The 18,361-nt window shown below is 37.8% G+C and overlaps 1 protein-coding gene across 2 annotated transcripts in view; it reads right to left on the bottom strand.

The window, feature by feature from the left end:
- The window catches only part of LOC103040329 (adhesion G protein-coupled receptor A3), a 220,211-nt gene that overhangs the window by 162,319 nt on the left and 39,531 nt on the right, over positions 1-18,361 (bottom strand). For both annotated transcript variants that reach the window (XM_007228648.4, XM_049481157.1), the window contains 2 exons: positions 17,468-17,631; positions 9,443-9,656 (listed from right to left, as the gene is read on the bottom strand). In XM_007228648.4, coding sequence (XP_007228710.3) covers positions 9,443-9,656; positions 17,468-17,631 — 378 coding nt within the window. The remainder of the gene's footprint in view (positions 1-9,442; positions 9,657-17,467; positions 17,632-18,361) is intronic.

Raw genomic sequence — 18,361 nt, 5'->3', positions numbered from 1 at the left:
CTGGATGCAGGAGCTAAAGGATTTCAGAGAGTTCAGGGATTTCAAACGGTCATCAGAAAGGAGCCAAATGACTTCAAAAATGTTATAAACCAGAAAATTAATGATGGAGCTGGAAAACTCCACACACCTACCACTACAGTGGAAGAGGCTGAGAGCTGCATTGTAAAACTGAAAGAAGCACACAAGAGGTGAACAGAAAAAATTGCAAATTTCTCTACAATAATGCCAATCAAGCAGATTGGGAGGGTTAATGACAAGAAAAATCTGCATAATCAGTGTCCCAGAACGCATGAAGAAAAGCAAAGCCATGGCTTTTATTGTTTGGCATGGTTGCAATGACATAAAAAAAATCAGACACAAAGCCACAAAGCACTCGTTTAATCTTAACTAATAATTAGAGACAGTACTAAATTGAATATAGTCAGTGTTCCACCCTGAACAATGATGAATAATGATGAATAATATACAGGGATACTCAGCTCTGATTGCTGCTGAAAAGAACTCAATGCTGCCGTTGGACTGGCGGTATTGCTGGTATTTACTTGGTATGGGCTGGTAGTTGGTTGTAAGGTGGAATTCTTGGATAAAAGCACAAACTAAATGTAAAAAATCTATTTTTGAGTATTGATTTGATATTAATAAGCTAATAAGGTCTACAGGAGTTGTATATGAAACTGTGCATATGAAAAAGACCAAAAACGTCCAGGGAGCCCTCAAAAACAAGGGTATACAATAATGATCCAAATAAATATTTCAAATACAAATATTTTAATATTTTGATGGGAGTAAAACTGAAAAACAAGTATTTTTTAGCACAAGATTAGAGACCACAAGACCGCCTACACCCTTTGAATGAGTGTAATACAGATTCCTTCACAAACACACTAGTCACATCAAAGTATTCTAGTGTATGGCTGCCACTAGGGATTATCAAAGTGTAGGTACTTACAACATTTAAGAGACTAGAATAACATGAACTCTGGTTTATCTAAAATGGACAAAAAAGAGTTGGGATACATTCTAGGAGCTTACAGCTTTCCAACAAAATCAAGGATCACACCGCCATGTCTGTAAGATTATGTTCTGACAGGTAAGAACTAAAGCTAATGGTTGTAACCAAGAATATACATTCCAGTGGAAAGCCAATAGGGAGAAAATGTTAATAAAATGTATTTATAGACAATAATTACCTTTATATAAAGACTGGAATGAAAGTGTTTTCAGTTCTTTCACTATATAATTGTTATCAGATATATACACACTCATTGAGAACGTTGTAAGGAACATACTAATACTGGGTAAGGCACTCCTTTTGCTATCAAGACAGCCTGCATTTTTTGTGGCAAGGATTCCAAAATATATAAAAAAAAAATATTCATTTAAAGACTACATCACACAATTCCTGCAGATTTTTTTAGATGCACTTTCAGCCTGTAAATCTCCAAATTTACCAACATTACAAAGATGTTCTATTGGACTAAGACTCATACAGACTTTGGGCTGCTTTGTGACATGGTACATTATCATGCTGAGAGCTGCACATGTCACAATTCTGCAGCTTGGCTGACAGAAGTGGTACCTGACATAGCATTCTCTTGTAACACATGCACCTCAAGGTTTTCATTGTCATTCAAAAAAAAAATCTTGTATTTTCATATTTTTTGCAGAAAACCAGTTGCTCTTATTTATAGATTTCATGATAAAGAGACCAACAAAACCACAAAAAAAATATCTTTTTACATTCAGTTCAACTGAATATGAATTGAATCCTTTTACATTAACTTCCAATACAAATGAAAAAGTCTGGTTTTGTAAAGTTACTTTTCTAGAATTACAAGACTGGTACACCAACAATATACCGACCTATAAAAGGACAAGGGTTAGCAGCATGTATATTAGTAAACGTTACATGAGGGGATAGCTTGGAAACGGCCACATTTTTATTAGTTGTGAGGTGTTATCTTGTGAGTGAGGTGATTTATCAGAGTGAATTATCAGAGTTCGGGTAAGGCCTAACAGTGGGTAACAGATGGACGCCGTGTCGCCATTCCCATTCATTCAATGAAAATGAAGCCAAAATCTTCTGCCATTTTGGCGATCCTGAAACCAGAGTCTGCGCGTTAGACCAGAAAGACTGTGGAGAGACAGCCTACTCATTTAAATAAACCCGCCCCTGAGGGCTGCCTCGACACAGCTATACAAAGTCTATGGTCCCACCCATACAGTCATTGATCCCACCCCGGCTAGGTGTAACCTAGCCCTTTTACAATAACCACACCTTTTTAAATAGAGCTGAATAACGTTTTAAAAAGGTAATTCTATGTGGATATAAAAATTTGACAATATACGCAGAGGTTACACTAGCTGTTGCATTTAAATAATGGAGGTAGTATTACAGTATATTAGAAAAAAACGTGATTGAAAGTGGTCTGTTTTGCTATTGAAACCTATGGGGATGGGTGGGGTTACACAGCTTTTTGCAACCGAACAGCAGGGGGCGTCCGACCTGTGGTGGTTTCACTTTTGAGAGACAATGCTCTGTCCAGCTATACGCAGTCTATGGACGGGACATTCTATTTCTGAAATTGTACTGGCATTTAACATTTAGCATTTAACAGTGTCATGTGTGTACCAGGAATATGTCATAGAAGGCATTACCACCCACAGTGGACAGTGCTTTGGTTGGCAATGATCGTGACTAGAGTTGTCTGGCTAGAATTAGACAAGTAACATATTTAATGCTTCATGCTCCGCATTTTGTCATGTCAGTGTACATGCCACTGTGTATTTAAATGATGTGCACAGTGTCAATGGACAGCTTTGTTCTTTTGTTTGATCTTAAAATAAAATCTTTTTCTTAAAAAACATTTTTTTCCCTTTCGTCTCTTCCTCACTTTATCCAATCAACACTCCTTCAGCATTTCTCTCTCTCTCTCTATGACACACACTACCTCCCACTATTCCCTCACTACCATCACTCTCTTCTGCTCCAGTCATGTGTGTGAGAGGGACAGCATCATTTCCCACTCACCACAATCAGCCAAACCGCAGTCTAACAAGCCAATTAAGACTTCAGTCTCCATGGTAACCTAATTACACAGACCAATCAGGCAAGAATATGAGAGAGAAAGACAAAACGAGAGAGAGAAAGAGAGAAAAGAGCGAGAGAGTTGAAGAGATAAAGGGATAGAAGGCCTATTCTAAAGAGCAACACTGAGGAAACACACACACACACATACACAAAAGCTGAATTACTTGCATTTTTGCACCAGGAGTGGCAAAAAGTTATCCAAAAGCAGTGTGTAAGACTGGTGGAGGAGAACATGCCAAGATGCATTAAAAAGCAGGGTTATTCCACCAAATATTGATTTTAGAACTTTTAAAACTTTATGAATATGATATTGTTTTCTTTGCATTATTTGAGAGCTGAAAGCTCTGCATCTTTGTTATTTCAGCCATTTCTCATTTTCTGCAAATAAATGCTCAAATACTCAAACATATACCTAAAAATCAAAATCATAAGACTGATTCAGAAACTGAAGTGGTCTCTTCATTTTTTGAGAGCTGTGAATAGCTTATATAATAATATGCAAGTACTTATAGCAACATGAATAATACACTATATTTTACAAGTATGTGACTGGAAAAACTTCACAGTCTCATAGTGCCTTATAATCTGTTTATAAGAATATTGTATGTACTAATTTTGTAACAATGACACTGGGTTGCTACAATTATATTGCATTATTAAATACAGCTTTGAGGTCTCAAATTAAGTGTTTATCTAAAAAATCTAACATTATAAAGCATTATGCAGGGTTATTATTAAATGTAGAAAGAAAATACTGCACAATTTAGCACCCTATTCAGCATTATAAGTTCTCTATAGTGGCTTCAAGTAAAGTGTGCTTTAGTAATGCCATGACATTTGAAGTACAATTTGTTTTAATAAAAAAATCTGCAATTCTAGGTAATTTAAGACATCATGAATCCTGTCTTAATAAAGTCACATACTATCATTGGTTAGTTATTATAAAATCTTTTGGTGGCCATTATAACATATAATGCATGCCATTATGAATGCATTCATAGAAGATTCATACATGATACAGGATGCATAGGAAGCGCTACAAAAAAAAAAATTCTTGAAAATAGTCTTTTCCACTTCTCTACTGCTTTTCTCTTCTACTCTACTCCTTTCTTCTACATCAGAGCTGAATGAATTAAAAATGGAGAGATTAGGCGAGATGTAGCTGCACCTCCAGAGGCTCCTAGAGCTTTGAGTAATGAGGCATGATTCACACTCTGCAGCTCTCTCAGCTAGCATCAGTTACTGGCTCTTTAGCCTAGCGCCATCACTCAGCATGGGGGCCAGACTACACAACTCGCCAGGCTATTGGCTATTAGCTCCGGCTGGACAACAAGTCTGTCTACAGCTCTAGGGCTAAGGCAGGGATGAGGAATAGAACTATGAGAAGAGAACACAAACGGTCTGTGTGTGGGATCTGCTGATTAAGCGCACATGCCTGAAATATGAACAGGTTGCCGTTTGACTCCGGGTGTAAATGAGGGCTGTGGATTGAGGCCTCTAATTGGACCCAAATGTGTTAATAATGCATTGATAGGGCGAAACAACTGTAGCCTGTGCTCATACAAAATTCCTGAAACAAGCTGAGTTTGGGGCTGGAAGATTAACCAAACTAATTCAGTTAATTAAAGTACTGTTTTGAAGCCATTTTCAAAATGAAGTGAGGAAATCTCAGGATATAGGATTGTAACAGTGCACTTTTTATGAAATATAAGGAGGTTATTTTTGCTGTTTGATCATAAAACACTGGTTAAATGAACCTGTGTTTTATATGCTAGTTTTATACAAGTTATATTGTGCTTGCATGCTTTTAATTCCCTTAAAAATAAATGTAAAGGATACATTAGTTCATTAGTGCATATTTGATAGCTCTTAGTCAGTTGAACATCATTGTGCCTCAATGAAAAGAGTAAACATATCTAATTTTGCTAATATTTGCAACCTTAAAAAGAACCACTGCTCTAAATCATGCTGTTTGTTGCCATTTTAGCACGTCTTCAAAAAAAAAAAAAAAAAAAAAAAAAAACTCAATAAAATGTTTGTTTTTATAGGTATGTTAGAACTAAAAACTTTGAAATTAGAACAATCAGATATCGCTTTTAGATATATATATATATATATTTTTTTTTTTACAATATCATCCAGTTATGAAAGTGGCGTTACAGAAACTCGGCTTTAAGCCAACAACCACCATTGTGGAAATGACGGTCTGTAACTCTGTAAAACGTCTGTCATTTACAGTGACAGGTTAATAGCAGAGTAGTGTAGTGCTTAATGGGAAGGTGTATTTTTACTTCAGACTCACTCAGCAGTGAGAAGAGCCCCTTCAATAAGTCTCTCCATCTCTGTCGACAGTTGTGTTTACGACATAGAAGCAGGAGCCAGTGTGAATGCATGAGAGTGTATATGTGTGTGTGGTTCATGATTAAGCAGGCCGGTGTTTTGGTTGGCCGTGTGGTCAGTCTAGCTAATCTGCACTGGAAAGGACAGCAAGCCTAGACGCCCCTCCTCCGCTAGCGGGGTCTCCACACAGCCAAAAATAACATTACAGTATGCGCTCCACTAGGAAAATTGACCTGCAGAGTTTGTGTGTAGAAGGGGAATGTGAAGACTTAACTGCAGGACCTAATCAGAATCTGAATGACAAGAAATCTACCACATCCCAGCAGGAAGGAAGTGCCTACAATGCTCAGAAAAAATGACAGCAGTACAATGCATCACATTCATAACTACTACAATCAGACTAGAAAGGTACCTTGAAACAATATAACAGAAGAACCACTTTGGTTTCTAAAAAAAAGCATCCAGTGAAGGGTCCCTTACACTGTAAAAAGGCTTAAAATCTCTAATAGAGTATACATAAATAAAACTAAAATAAAAATTTCAAACTGTCATAAGAAGTCACAATTTCATTTATTACAAAAGACAAAAACAACCTGATAAACCAAATTAAACTAAAGATTTTAAATGAACATATAGTGTATTAAAAGAAAAAACACTAATTGTCCTAGTGTGGAAAAATATCCAGTACCTGGTAATCCAATTACCCAAATTTAAAATGAGTGCACCATTAGACAAAAAAGACAATTAAGTTTTCAGGCAGAATCCATTGTTAAGCAAGATGAATATAATGGCTTGTCTCTAAAAAACTTTTTATCCAGCAAGTCTTGGGGAATAATGAGTGGGTCTGGTTCCATCTCCATTACAAAAAAGGTTATTCAAGTATGCTATTATTATACTTCTTTTTTAAAGTAAAAATAATGGAGCAAGCTTTCAGCGTATTTTTTATATGCTTTCTTTATTCTTTATGTGCTTTTAGAGCTACAGTAAGCAAAATTATACTTATTCGACTTGAACTCTCCTAAAACTCAACCTTTTGCTCTCGATATCCTTTTAAAAACTGACTAATTAAGTATATTTTCCATTTGCATACACAAAGTTCTAGTATGTTTGATGTGTGGATTTCAGAAAGGCTTTATGATACAAATTTTAAACTTGACAAAAGACTGTGTATTTGTGGTGTTTTGTTTTGAAAAGGAATGTTGATTTAAGTTATGTTCTAACACTTTGGCATCTAAAAGAATATTTGTTTAAGATTTTTGAGTTATACAATATTTGATAATATAGAAAATAATATATTCACAATGTCTTGTGTTTTTGTATAAATGTAGTTTACTGGTAGAATGTATAATAGTTACTTTAAGTGTACTTAAACAGTACATATGACAGGTGCATTGTTAAAGCATGTCCACGCTAAACTGCCCCTATAGGTGAGAGTGCTCCAGGAAAAAGCAAATAAGAGGATGAATGAATAGCTGTAAACTAAATGTACATTCTTAGTTTACTACTTTACCCAAAGAATACTTAATGTATGTTTTTTATTATATAAAGAGAGGGCCAAATAAGTCCCAGTATGTACTGAAACAGTACATTTACATATATACTACTGGTAAATTGACTTTATAATAATTTTTCATTCTATAACATATATTTGCAGTAGAGCTGCATCTAATGATTGTTTTGGTGGTCGACTAGTCTGACAATTGTTTTTTCTAATTAGCCAATGATTATTTCTGCCATCCTCTCAATTATTGTTTCTGCTGCAGCTTTGAACGTGAAGATTAAATAATCATTGAGTATTAAACTAACAACTTCTATATATAAAACTTTACAGATAATCAAGTGTATTTGTGTGAACTGAGCGAGTGAATGTAATTATACTTTTTTTAAGGTTTTTGTAAGGGCTGCTCTACAAATGCCATGTTTTGCATACATAAAACTTTAGTAAATTGAAAGATTATTGAATATTTCTTCAGATCCCCACTGTTTTATATTGTACATTAAATGAGAAACTGTAACTTCATTGTACGGGAGGGACTTTTCTAAGGCTGTAGATGGCTAATGCAGAATGAAGTGGTGTTCCTTGATAGCTTCATTTTTTTTTCATAGTTGAGCAGTATTTGCACTAGAAAAGTGATTAGATTCAAACAGGCCCTGCGCTGCATAATTTAAATAACTAACTATCCATAATGTGCCAACTAGACCCAGGCAAATGATTCAAGTGTGAAGTTGTGGAGCAAGCTGGGAACAAAAAAAATCAGTGGGAAACACAGCCAGGAAAGTACAGGAGAGTGAGATGGAGTGGATTAGTGTGCTCTGGTGATCAAACTGTGAGTCAGTCAGCATGTCCTGTTTGACACTGAGATTTCCCACCGCCACCATCCCGACCATCATCATTCACAGTAAAGGGACTGCAGGCCTCCCAGTGACGAGGGCACGGCTGCAGCAGTGGAAAAAACGAGCGTCCTCCTGGGTGGTTTATGAAGGCTAGAGCTTTCGGCGCGCTCTACGAAAACTGCGAGCAAAGCGTTCCAGGCTTGTTGACACAGGGAAACATATTTCTGTCGGCACTCCATCAATATTTATGACCAGGCTCGCTCCAAAGCGAGAGGCAGTTAAACTAATCAACAGCCCTGTGCCGCTCTTTCACACGTGCTTTCATACAAACACACATACACACACACACACACACACACACACAAGCTGCGAGTATGAATACTCTGCATGTGTGTGTGAACGCAGGTATTGCACTGACCAGTCAGGGGAAACAGGGAGAGGATGAGGAAGAGACGATGATTGGCAGATTGTGTGTAAACAGATGTCATCCACATTGCTGCCATAGCATACTGCATCTGTTCCTGTTCATGTGCGAGCCGCGTCTAACAATGAGACAACACTTCCAGGGAAGCGCACCGCTGGTACTGTGCCAAAACATTCCCGTCCCGCCCTTCCCAACCAATATCAAGGACAGTGATAATGAAAGGTAAATCACAGCTAGGAGAAGGTCACTTTATACTGTATATACGTCTGTGCATGAGTGTGCTGTCAATTGATTTAAACCCACTAGCATGTGCACATAAATCAAGGCTAAAGGCATATAGACATTAGTCAAAGAGCCCACATGACCGTACTCATTCTCCTTCGTTCTCCCTCTGTCTTTCTTTAAGTGAGCCTTCACACCTATCTTTTTCAGTATGATCATTCAGTCTGGACTAAAGGACTAAAATTTGCTCTGATCAAAAGACTTTTGGTTTGGATCAAAATGAACAATTCTGCAAATTTGTCTGAAAGGGAAACACTTTTTTGAACAGTTTGGATCAATTCGAGGAAGTTGATGTAGGCTATAGTCACCTATTAAACAACAGGAGACAAAAAATAGTAGCAATGAGTGCTGTCGATGATATAATTATTGCACGAGGAGCACAGTCATTTAGATAATTTGAACTAGCCTCATATGCTTTGCATAGATTTGGTGCAGATGATACTAATGGCATAATCTGTTTAATGTTTAACAAGACAAGATAAGACAACCATACTTGTGCTGAAAGCCAGCTAACCCAGCTGTGCAGTGAAAACACACATGCACACTAGTAACTACATGCCTTGACCAAAACTAACAGGATCATCTGAATTAACTTAACAAAAATATGAGCGTAAAACAGAGGTTGCCTGTTAACACATTTTGTTTTCGCATAATAATATTCTAAACATTGTGAGTTATTATTATTATTTTTTATAGTTGATTTAATTGAGCTAAAGCACACACTTTTAAAAAATAATCGTTTGCTGCAGCTCTGTTAGCATGTGGTTACATTCGATGTATACAAACTATACTATAAAACCTAATTGACTGCCATTGTAAAAACTCAAATTTATTGTGATGTTTGTCTAATGAGATGTTTGTCTAAGAAAGTGATCTGATTTTGTATTTGAAGCCATATTCCATGCGTTTCTTTGCCATTCAGACAAACCAGATATGTAGAAACTTTCCAGTACTTCTGTGAACAACCTCACCTGGTGATAAGACAACAGTCATGAATGATGCTTTTCTCCACATACAGCCCTCTCTCCTCCTGTGTGTGCACAGGCTGCTGCTCATGGCTCCAGGTGAGTGTGACAGAGGGATCCAGGTAGGAGACGGTGCACTGCAGGGGCAGTCGATCTCCTCGAAACACCAACTGTCTCTGTGATGGGATCAGCTGCAGCAGAGGCAACTCCAGTGGAGCCTCTGAAAAAGCACAAAAACACCAAACGCATCATGTTATAGGATTCCACCACACTGGTTCCTCATGTTTTTTAAGACCAGTGCGTGATTGGCTGCTGCTTCTTGTCGGTGCATGTGGGTAAGTGCTAGTGTGTGTTGGTTGGTTTAATACTGAGTGTACACAACTGACTGTGGCACATAATTATAAAGTATCCTTGGGTGTCTAGAAAGGCATTATATAATTTATTTACCATCATTAAGATAAAGGGTCCTTAAACAAACGCATCTAAGAATCTAGTAAATGTCTTTTAAATAAAGACTCTTACCAACGTCCTATCATCTCAGGTTCGCTTTTCTTTTTTTCTGCACAAGGCTGGTGAAATAACAGCATGCACTGAACTTCAATGTAACACAAGCTCCTACATGCAGATTAGACATACAACTATCCCTAATATCAGCTTAAAGGTTTTCTACATCTAATTAAAAGGGTCATAGGGAAGGGATATGAAGAAATTTCTCTAATTCTGGGTTATTTTAATTTGAGCAGAGTAGATATTATAGTAAAGTAATATTATAGGATTTTACACAAAAATATGACCTGAATAGCAAACCTAGAGACTCTATTCTCCATATTACAGGTCAGTGGTGAGTCACAGTGATTTTGAGTCTGTTATTACAAGGTAAAAATGCTCCATAAAATTTGCTCTACAAGCCAAATACACCACTGGATGACCCATTATTAAAATTCATGAAGAGTATCTCTGCCTCAGCATATATTAATCTCCCGTGTACGTGCTTGATGATCTGAGCTTGTCTGTACAGCTTGTCCTCCAGGGCTTTTTTGTCTTTGACTGGACACAACATGACACCTTCTTGGACTGGTTCCAAACTTTCTGCTTCCCAGCGCTTTCCTTTCAGGTTTCTTCAGATCAGCGGACTTTGCATCTACCACAATGCGCACTCTAAGAATCTTTGATCTTTAACACTGCACAGACTGGGAACTGTAAAACTGTGTAGACCATATTCAATATATGTAGTATGTGATAATTGTTCCCATTTAAAGCATATTAAACAGGTCATCCTATGAGCTGAATGAAATTTTGCACTTTCACAGAGCACAGCTGTGTAAGAAATACTGCCTAAAAACTGAAAAAGTGGATAATTTCCATTTGTTCTTTTTTGTTTAGTTATATTTTTTGTTTTCTTTTTTTACCAAATTGCCTGTCATATTTTAATCTAGACAATTAATCCACCATTCATAAGGATTCACCCATTACTTGAAATCTTTCTGGAGGGTGAGAACAAGCACATACCTCCTACAATACATGTGAAGTCAGACATTACACTTTTTGAATTGCCGCCAATGTAGCATTACCAGGCCAGCCAACACATCCTATCAGGGTCAATAATGGGACCAGAAGGGGTTAAATATAGATCTGCCCCATATGGGATTAAGGTAGGCAGTGATTACGGGGCCCATTTGAGAAGCTCAACTGGATCCCAGTGCAAATGCAAGCCCACTGTCACGTCCTTGCCCTGTTTCCTATCTGTGCACATGTTTCTGTTTTTGTGTTTCTGTTCCTCATGCTTTGTCTGTGTTCGTTTGTAGCTCCGCCCCAGTGTTGAATCATGTCTTTACCTTAACTGTTGTGACCTGTATTCATTTGTAGCTCCGCCCCTAGCCCCAGGCGTTTCATGTTTCCTGTCCTTGTCTGTGTATTTATAGTTTGTGTATTTCCTTTCTTGTTGTCGGTTCTTGTACGTTGTTTTCGTCTGTTAAGGTCGTGTTTTCTATGTATTCCAACTCCTATGTTCTGTTTTGTTTTGTTTGTTTGTTTGCTTTCGTTAACAAACGTTACTCGCATTTGCATCCGCCTCCACATCCTTTCACTGCTCCCGCACTTGACACCCACTTAGAGTCTATGCCCTTCTGGAACCCATTTAGCCCACATTCTACCCATCTGAGCCCCATAACAGAATGGTGGCTGAAACCTGGAATTCAAACCTGGGATTTCCTGGCTATGTCAGAGTCTAAAATCTGCAGAGCCTCTCGGAGCTCATCCTTTTGTCATTTTCAATAGATTATAATTCATGCTGTTGATTGAGTAAAATGTTAAATCAAGTTATCCATTTTCTTTATGAGGACATATAATCTGTAATGTTACTGTCAAAAAAAAAAACAGTGCAATTATGCCAACTAGGCAGAAAAAGCATAAAGACACATGTTTGTGTGACATCACCAGGTTAAATGGGGTCAAAAGGCACAGTTAACATATAAAAAAAAATCTGACATGCAATCTGGCATGAGAGAAAACAAAAAAGATAATGCGATAAAGGCAAAAAGAGAGAGCGTGACTAAGAGTAAGAGCATCTGGGCCTGCTGTGGGTGTTCTGCCCTGGCTGTGAAGATTACACCTCTGCAACCCCTCCCACCCCATCAGTGTGACACTGGACGAGCCACTGTCAGCCCCCGCAGCACAGACACAGATGAAGCTCCCCCTAATGCCAGAAACCACATGCGCTGACCGCAACCTGCTCTCCCCTGGCTACTTGGCCTTGTCTGAAAATTCCATCCATTATTTTCTATTACACTAATGTAATGCTTGGACGACACTCCGTGTCTCTGCAAATGATGCAGTGGTTTCTGGAGAGCTCAAATCTAACTACAAAACACAGGACTACGGTTCAGCAACATGTGGTGCATCTATAGCTAAGTGGGTTTCTGCTGGGCTGTGGGCATATTTTCACCCTAAGTTCTGTTTTTTGACAGTTATGCTTTAAAAATACTAATGTACAACATATCAATGCTGAATGTATCTGATTCTTATTCCAAACAGTATTGGTAAAACAGAGCCAAACCACAGATTGTAAACTTACTCACTATTAAACCACCACTTATATCCTGACACCAAACACACACACACACACACACACACATATCTTGGATAGTTTCTATGTTTAAAGGAGGTTTCAGATGACGTAGATGTAACATTTATATAACATTAGTTTCTTGTATTTTTAATTTTCTGTCCCTTTTCCAAACAGTACAAAAAAACTGTACAAAAACTACCCTTAGGTAAATCTAAAGCAATATCTGCACTAAAAAATACAATTTCACAGAATTTATACTTGCTAAAAAAAGTGTTTATTTGTAGCTTTTTTTTATTTTACAAACATCAGTTTTAAACCACTGTGGTGCTCCACTTAACTGTAATTTAAACAAAAGCTTCTCTGTTTTTGCTACTCCATGGTTGAAAAAAGTTAAAGCACTGCAATCCTTGTCAGAGATGCATAGTACTCTGTGTTATGTTCACGTAAAATCCTGTATTATTATTCTATTGCTTCAGTCCACATGCTTCTATAACTACACTTTTAAGCTTGTCCAGAATCACAAATTTAACCTTATTTAAGTATAAATCTTTGGATTATGACTTTAAGCTTTTTAAAACAATTATTAAAAAACCTTTGAACTAGGTGTATTTAAATGTTTGACTGGTACCAAACTTTTAAACTGTAGCTCAGATATCTACAGAAGACATGGACAGATCTAAGCAGGAAACAGCAGTCTGCGTCATGCCCTCCCCGCAGGACCCTCGAGCTGTCTTTAAAAAGGAGGGAGAGAGAGCATAACAATTTAAATATAGACTTTCTGCTGCCTTATCACTGCACTTCAGGGTGAAAAGGATGAACACATAGAGAGAGAAAAAGTGCGAGAGAGAGAGAGCAGATAGATGGAGGGGTGAAAGAGAGATACCCCTCTTTCTCGCCCCGTCACAAACCAGATGTGTATCGTACAATGAATGTGCTTGCTGGAGATAATAAAAACACACGTAAATATGTGTGCGGGGTTTGTTGTTGTGCCTGCTGCTGTTATGTAATGCGGGTCTTTGAAAAACAGCAAGTTTTGGAACCGCTCACAGTATTAAAGGCTAATGGAATGAAACGGATGTGGAAGCTTCTGTTAGGACCAGCTTATGTTTCCATACACATAAAAAGCCCCATTCTGTTTCCCCAGTACACACACTCGCAGCTCAGCGGAATGCACTACAGTAAGCCCATATGGATATAATGACCTTGAAAATACCATTACAATGGGACTTGGAGCAGCGGCTGCGGTGGATGGAAGAGCTTGGCAGGAGCATAAATACTGTTTTGTGCGTGGTTGCTGTAGCACATCTGAGGGGCCAGACAGTGTGCAGGACAAGAGGCTGAACATTACTGTTCTAATCCTGTAATGGATGGAATGAGCTGGAAAAGAGACAGCAGGATTCCTACTGCTAATTCCAGCTCTGCTGCTACACAAACACACAGCCAGCAATTACACACAGACTACTCAAACCCACACCCAGGCTACTGTGTGTTTTAACAAGCATGATGGACTCCAGTCCTGCAGGGCCACAGCCCTCCGCAGATTACTGCATTTCTTAACAGGTACTCTACTGCACCTGATTCAACTCAATCAGCTAATTATAAAGCTCTTCAGCTCAACTCATCACCTAATCATAAAGCTACCTAACAAGCCCTTTGTGAGGTAATCCAGGTGTCTTTCTCCTCTCTAACAAGTAATGAGCTACTGTGGCAAAAATCTAATTTGCACAATTTTCTTTAAAGAAGACACTTTACATAAAGCTTCTTCACTTTGTACTGAGATACTAGATTGCCAACAATGGTAGACACATGTACTGCACCAATTAGTGCACTGCCTTAATGATCACACACCTGCTAAAACTGTCCTAACCTGATATGGTTTCTGACACTGTGTAATAAATATTTGGAAATCTCTCGAAATGGATAAAAGTAAATCATATATCTAGTAGCAGTTATAATACCAATCATGAAACCTGAATTGTTCTTCTTAATTAGCATTAAAGGGCTATGCCATGGTGTTGCCCTCAGGCAACAAGCAAATTTCTCAATATTACAAAGCCATTTTTTTTTTATCTTTTACATTTTTAAAAGAAAAAATATAAATATAATAGAACATGTAAATATAATAAAACAGGGGTATGGTGGGCTCGATGAGGACTGAGAACCACCATGTTAATGTTTTGAAAGCACTGAGCATTGAGTAACAGTATGCTTATGCTTTCATTTTAAAATAGAATGTGATTGGACGAATAGGCTCATTCCATCTGACAGCGAGGACGGTAAGACTGACAAGTGACCGTGAGGAAGAGTGAACAGTAGAATCAGGTTTTGGAAGCTATAAAATTAGGGGTTGGTTAAGGTTCAGCCAGTCAGAGGACATGTGTGGGTTGTCTGGGTAACAGTGTTTATATTGTGTGAATTTATTTGTTGTAAAAAAAAAAAAAAATATATATATATATATATATATATATATATATATATATATATATATATATATATATATATATATACAGTGAGTCCAAGAAGTATTTGATCCCTTGCTGATTTTCTTTGTTTGCCCACTAATAAAGACACTATCCTTCTGCACTTTTAATGGTAGATATATTCTAACATGGAGAGACAGAATATCAAGACAAAAATCCAGAATATAATTTTAAAGAATATATTTTAATTAATTTGTATTTCAATGAGGAAAATAAGTATTTGATCCCTCTTGCCAAACACACTCAATACTTAGTGGCAAAGCCTTTGTTTGCAAGCACAGCGGTGAGACGTTTGTTGTAGTTAACCACAAGTTTAGCACACACACCAGGGGGAATTTTGGCCCACTCTTCTTTGCAGATCCTCTCTAAATCATGAAGGTTGGTGGGCTGTCACTTGGCAACTCTGACCTTCAGCTCCCTCCATAGATTTTCGATCGGATTGAGGTCTGGCGACTGGCTGGGCCACTCCATGACCTTAATGTGATTTTTCTTGAGCCAATCCTTTGTTGCCTTTGCTGTATGTTTAGGGTCGTTATCATGTTGGAAGACCCAACCTCGGCCCATTTTCAGATCCCTGGCACAGGGGAGGAGGTTGTCCCTCAGGATTGTGCGGTATATGGCTCCATCCATCTTCCCAGTGATGCGGTGAAGTAGCCCTGTAGCCTTGGCAGAGAAACACCCCCAAAACATTATGCTTCCACCTCCATGCTTGACGGTGGGCACAGTGTTCTTGGGGTCATAGGCAGCATTTTTCTTCCTCCACACATGGCGGGTGGAGTTGGCCAAAAAGTTCAATTTTGGTCTCGTCTGACCACAAAACCTTCTCCCAATAACTTGGTTCATCTTTCAAATGATCATTGGCATACTTGAGGCGCGCCTCCACATGTGCTCTCTTCAGCAGGGGTACCTTTCGGGCACTGCAGGATGTGAATCCATTGTTGTGCAAAGTGTTGCCAATTGTTTCCTTGCAAACTGTGGTCCCAGCTGCCTTCAGGTCATTTGCTAACTCCTGCCGAGTGGTTGCAGGACGTTTTCTGACCGTTCTCAGCATCATTGCCACCCCACGAGGCGAAATCTTCTTTGGAGCACCGGGCCGAGGTCTGTTGATTGTCATGTTATACTCTTTAAACTTTCTGATAATTGCACCAATAGTTGTTACTTTCACATCCAACACCTTACTAATCTTTGTAGCCCATTCCAGCTTTGTGAAGGTCAACAATTCTGACTCTGAGGTCCTGTGACAGCTCTTTGGTTTTACCCATGTTGGAGACTTGAAATATGTGTGATCTGTCTGATTCTGTGGACAGGTGTTTTTCACACAAGTGATTAGTGAGAACAGGTGGCTTCAGGTCAGGTAACAAGTTGATTGGGAGTGTCTAACTGGTCTGTAAAAGCCAGAACTGCTAATGAATACTAAGGGATCAAATACTTATTTCACTCCATGAAATACAAATAAATTAATATATATTCCTTAGATTTATTTTCTGGATTTTCTTTTTAATATTCTGTCTCTCCATGTAAGAATACATCTACCATTAAAAGTATAGAATGATCATGTCTTTATTAGTGGGCCAACGAAGAAAATCAGCAAGGGATCAAATACTTCTTGGACTCTCTGTGTGTGTGTATATATATATATATATATATATATATATATATATATATATATATATATATATATATATATATATATATATATATATATATATATATATCATGTTTCATAAAAAAATGGCTTGTTTTCCCTCAATTCTGTTATGAGTATAGGCAGAAAATCATTACATGTTAGAACCCTCGTAGCACATTGTTGCCATGAGACATTAAATTCTGGTGTATGGGGTGTGGGGGTACTTTTATGACTGAAGTTCCTAAAAAGTACTTAAGAATTGGGACAAAGGAGAGGTTGAAAACTACTATGTAAAAATATTAACCACTGTTTCTGCTTTATAAACCTACACGAACATCATAAGGGTACCTCAGGGAGAAATAAAACACAAGAAAAAACTAGAGTATAGGCCCTTTAATAACAGTATGTCACTAAGTGTCAGAAATCACATGGTTTGTTAGAGACGTCTAAAAAAAAAAAAAAAAAAAAAAAAACATTTTGAGGTCAATGTTTGATGATTTAGGTCTGCAGTTAACAGGATACTTCCAGCTTCCATTACATGTCAGTAACCTTAGGCTTCAGCAGCTCCAGTGCAAATAAAAACAAGCAAAAACATCAGCCACCAAACATGACTTGGCCTGACATTTAAAATAAGGTGATAAGGGACATTTTTTAAGTGACCAATATGCTGATATGTGCTCATGTGGCTACCCAAGACTGGAATTAGGATTTGTTCAAAAACACACACACAAACACACACAAACACACACAAACACACACAAACACACACAAACACACACAAACACACACACACAAACACACACAAACACACACAAACACACACAAACACACACAAACACACACAAATGTTGAATTACCACAGATGAGCTGGTGTTTTTGGAGACTGCGGAATGCAAGGCCATGGAGGAGTGTGGGATACACACACGCTGTGTCGTTCCCCACTCGTACGGATCTGGCTCTGGCCCACAGCCACAACCACTCCAGCTGGCAGTCACAAAACAAGTAATCGGTGCTGAAGTGCCTGAAGAAATACACACATAAACACACAGGTAAAACAAGGTTCAGTAGATACTGGTAAAGAACCCTTTATTTTTTATACTTCTGTACTATTGTTTTATATTTGTACTTACGTTTGGTTAAAGTGCACATTATCAGGTCTTAATAAAGGGTATTTTCACATAACAGATTCAGTATGTTGAGATAGCAACTATTTTCAAATGTATTTCCCTATTTTAAGGCACCACTGTGAGGTGAGGATTAGAGATTTACAGTTGCTTGTGATTACTGGTGTTTAATGACTAGCAGGTAGGGGTGTGCGATATGGCCCTAAACTAATATCACGATATTTCATTATATTTTCGCATTAACGATACTCTTGGCGATATGACAAAACACTGAATATAAAAAAAAAATCAAGAATACACTACTGCAACAAAATGAAAATGAAATTTTGTTTTTGCGTATGATATGATATGGCACACCCCTACTAGCAGGTACGAGATGACTTTCAGCTTTCAGCTTTGATTCTAGGCTTTTGCTCACATATGTTTTTATGAAGTATGCCAAAGCAAGTTACACAAAATTACACAAAGCCTAATGCTGGGGATCAGAAACATAACAGTAAGAAACCAACCCTATATAGGATTACCAAAATCCAGTTTAGAACATTTCTTTTAAGGACATAACTGGTTTGCTTAAACATAAATAAACTTTAAGGTCTCCACAGCTGATCACAGAAGAATTTTGAATCT

Source organism: Astyanax mexicanus, chromosome 7 (assembly GCF_023375975.1).
Source record: "Astyanax mexicanus isolate ESR-SI-001 chromosome 7, AstMex3_surface, whole genome shotgun sequence".
Classification (NCBI taxonomy): Eukaryota; Metazoa; Chordata; class Actinopteri; order Characiformes; family Acestrorhamphidae; genus Astyanax; species Astyanax mexicanus.
This window is presented reverse-complemented; position numbering and strand designations above follow the sequence as displayed.